Source organism: Geospiza fortis, unplaced genomic scaffold (assembly GCF_000277835.1).
Source record: "Geospiza fortis unplaced genomic scaffold, GeoFor_1.0 scaffold3523, whole genome shotgun sequence".
In the NCBI taxonomy this organism is placed as follows: domain Eukaryota; kingdom Metazoa; phylum Chordata; class Aves; order Passeriformes; family Thraupidae; genus Geospiza; species Geospiza fortis.
This window is the reverse complement of record NW_005055403.1, coordinates 4880-6710: the sequence shown is the minus strand read 5'-3', so window position 1 is coordinate 6710 and position 1831 is coordinate 4880. Positions and strand designations below refer to the sequence as shown.

The following is a 1831-nucleotide window of genomic DNA, read 5'->3' as shown; positions in this document are numbered from 1 at the left end:
TGGGTTGGGTTGATGTTACGGGCTCCCCCATGGGTTGGGGTCCCCGTTATGGGTCTGGGGTCTCTGCCAGGGTCACCTTGCTGATCTTGATGGCGCAGGGCGCCCCGGGGAGGCCGGGCAGGCAGGTTTTGAAGGCCGACAGCTCCGAGAAGGGCCCGCGGCCGCAGGCGTTGAGCCCGGCCACGCGGAACTTGTACGCCGTGCCCGGCTGCAGCTCCTGGCGGCGCAGCTGCGAGTGGTCCGGGACCCCCGAGGCGTCGTCCTGCAGGACAGGGGGACACCGTGGGGACATGGGGACAGGAAACCCCCCAGAGGCAGGGACATGGACACAGGAACCCCTCTGGATATGGGGATATGGCCAAAGAAACCCCCCAGACACTGGGGACAGCCCATGGCACCACAGCTGAGAGTGGTCTGGGACCCCCGAGGCGTCGTCCTGCAGGACAGGGGGACACCGTGGGGACACGGGGACAGGAAACCCCCCGGATATGGGGACAGAGACACAGGACACCCCCCCAGAGCCAGGGACCCGGACAGAGAAACCCCCCTGACATGAGGGGACAGGTCTTGGGACCCCCAAGGCCTTGTCCTGCAGGGACATGGGGACACCATGGGGACACTGAGGGGACAGGGACACAGGAACCCCCTGGATATGGGGACATGGGGACAGGAACCCCCCCAGAGCCAGGGACACGGCCAGAGAAACCGCCCCGGACAACTGGGACAAGTCCTGGGAACCTCCGAGCCCTGCTCCTGTGGGGACATGGGGACAAGGCAGGGACAGAGAACCCAGGGCTGTCCCCACTGGGTGTCCCCAGTGCCACAGGGGTGTCCCTGATACCATGAACCTGTCCATGGGTGTCTCCAGTGCCACGGAGCTGTCCCCAGGGCCGTCCCTGGCTGTCCCTGTGTCCCCAGAGCTGTCCCTGCATGTCCCAGAGCTGTCCCCATGGGTGTCTCCAATGCCAAGAGCGTCTCCCAGGGCTGTCCCCTGGACTGTCTGTGTGTCCCCTGGATGTCCCAGGGCTGTCCCTGGTGTCCCCCTGAGCTGTCCCTGGATATCCCCAGGGCTGTACCTGGCCTGGCTGTCCCTGTGTCCCCAGAGCTGTCCCTGCATGTCCCAGAGCTGTCCCCATGGGTGTCTCCAATGCCAAGAGCGTCTCCCAGGGCTGTCCCCTGGACTGTCTGTGTGTCCCCTGGATGTCCCAGGGCTGTCCCTGGTGTCCCCCTGAGCTGTCCCTGGATATCCCCAGGGCTGTCCCTGGATGTGCCCTGAGCTGCACCCAAGGGCTGTCTGTCCCCCATGTCCCCGTGTCTGTCCCAGAGCTGTCCCTGGCTGTCCCCTGAGCTGTCCCTGGATAGCCCCAGGGCTGTCCCTGGATGTGCCCTAAGCTGCACCCAAGGGCTGTCGGTCCCCCATGTCCCCGTGTCTGTCCCAGAGCTGTCCCTGGCTGTCCCCTGAGCTGTCCCTGTGTCCCCATGTCTGTCCCAGCGCTGTCCCCAGGGCTGTTCCAGCGCCGTCCCCGATGTCCCCAGGGCTGTTCCTGTGGGTGTCCCCAATGCCAAGAGCCTCTCCCTGGCTGTCCGCACGTCTGTCCCTCGCGTCCCCATGTCTGTCCCACGGCCGGTGTCACTCACGTCGGCGGCGGGCGCGTCGTCGGGGGGCAGGAAGTAGTGAGTGACCATCATGGTGGTGCCCTTGATGACGCCCACGTCGAACCACTGGTTCTCCTTCTTGGGCAGCGCCTTGGGCGGCGCCCCCGGCTCCGGCTTCTGCCACCGAGATTTGGGGAGTTTTAGGGGGAAATTGGGGGTTTTATGGGGGGAAATT

The 1831-nt window shown here is 65.7% G+C and overlaps 1 protein-coding gene across 1 annotated transcript; it reads right to left on the bottom strand.

Moving 5' to 3' along the window:
- Positions 1–46: 46 nt before the first annotated feature.
- LOC106632165 (host cell factor 1-like) lies at positions 47–1808 on the bottom strand. Its single transcript, XM_031065815.1, has 2 exons — positions 1639–1808; positions 47–262 (listed from the first exon to the last, which is right to left on the bottom strand). Exons 1-2 carry the CDS (start codon positions 1687–1689, stop codon positions 47–49), a joined length of 267 nt encoding a protein of 88 aa, XP_030921675.1. The 5' UTR covers positions 1690–1808.
- Between the last annotated feature and the right edge of the window lie 23 nt (positions 1809–1831).

What these genes read in the sequence shown, in the direction of transcription:
- LOC106632165 (XM_031065815.1), bottom strand. Translation starts at nt 1,689, where the DNA reads ATGATGGTCACTCACTACTTCCTGCCCCCCGACGACGCGCCCGCCGCC. An exon ending in ACGACGCGCCCGCCGCCGAC is followed by an intron (nt 263 to 1,638) that starts GTGAGTGACACC and finishes CCTGTCCTGCAG; the next exon opens with GACGACGCCTCGGGGGTCCC.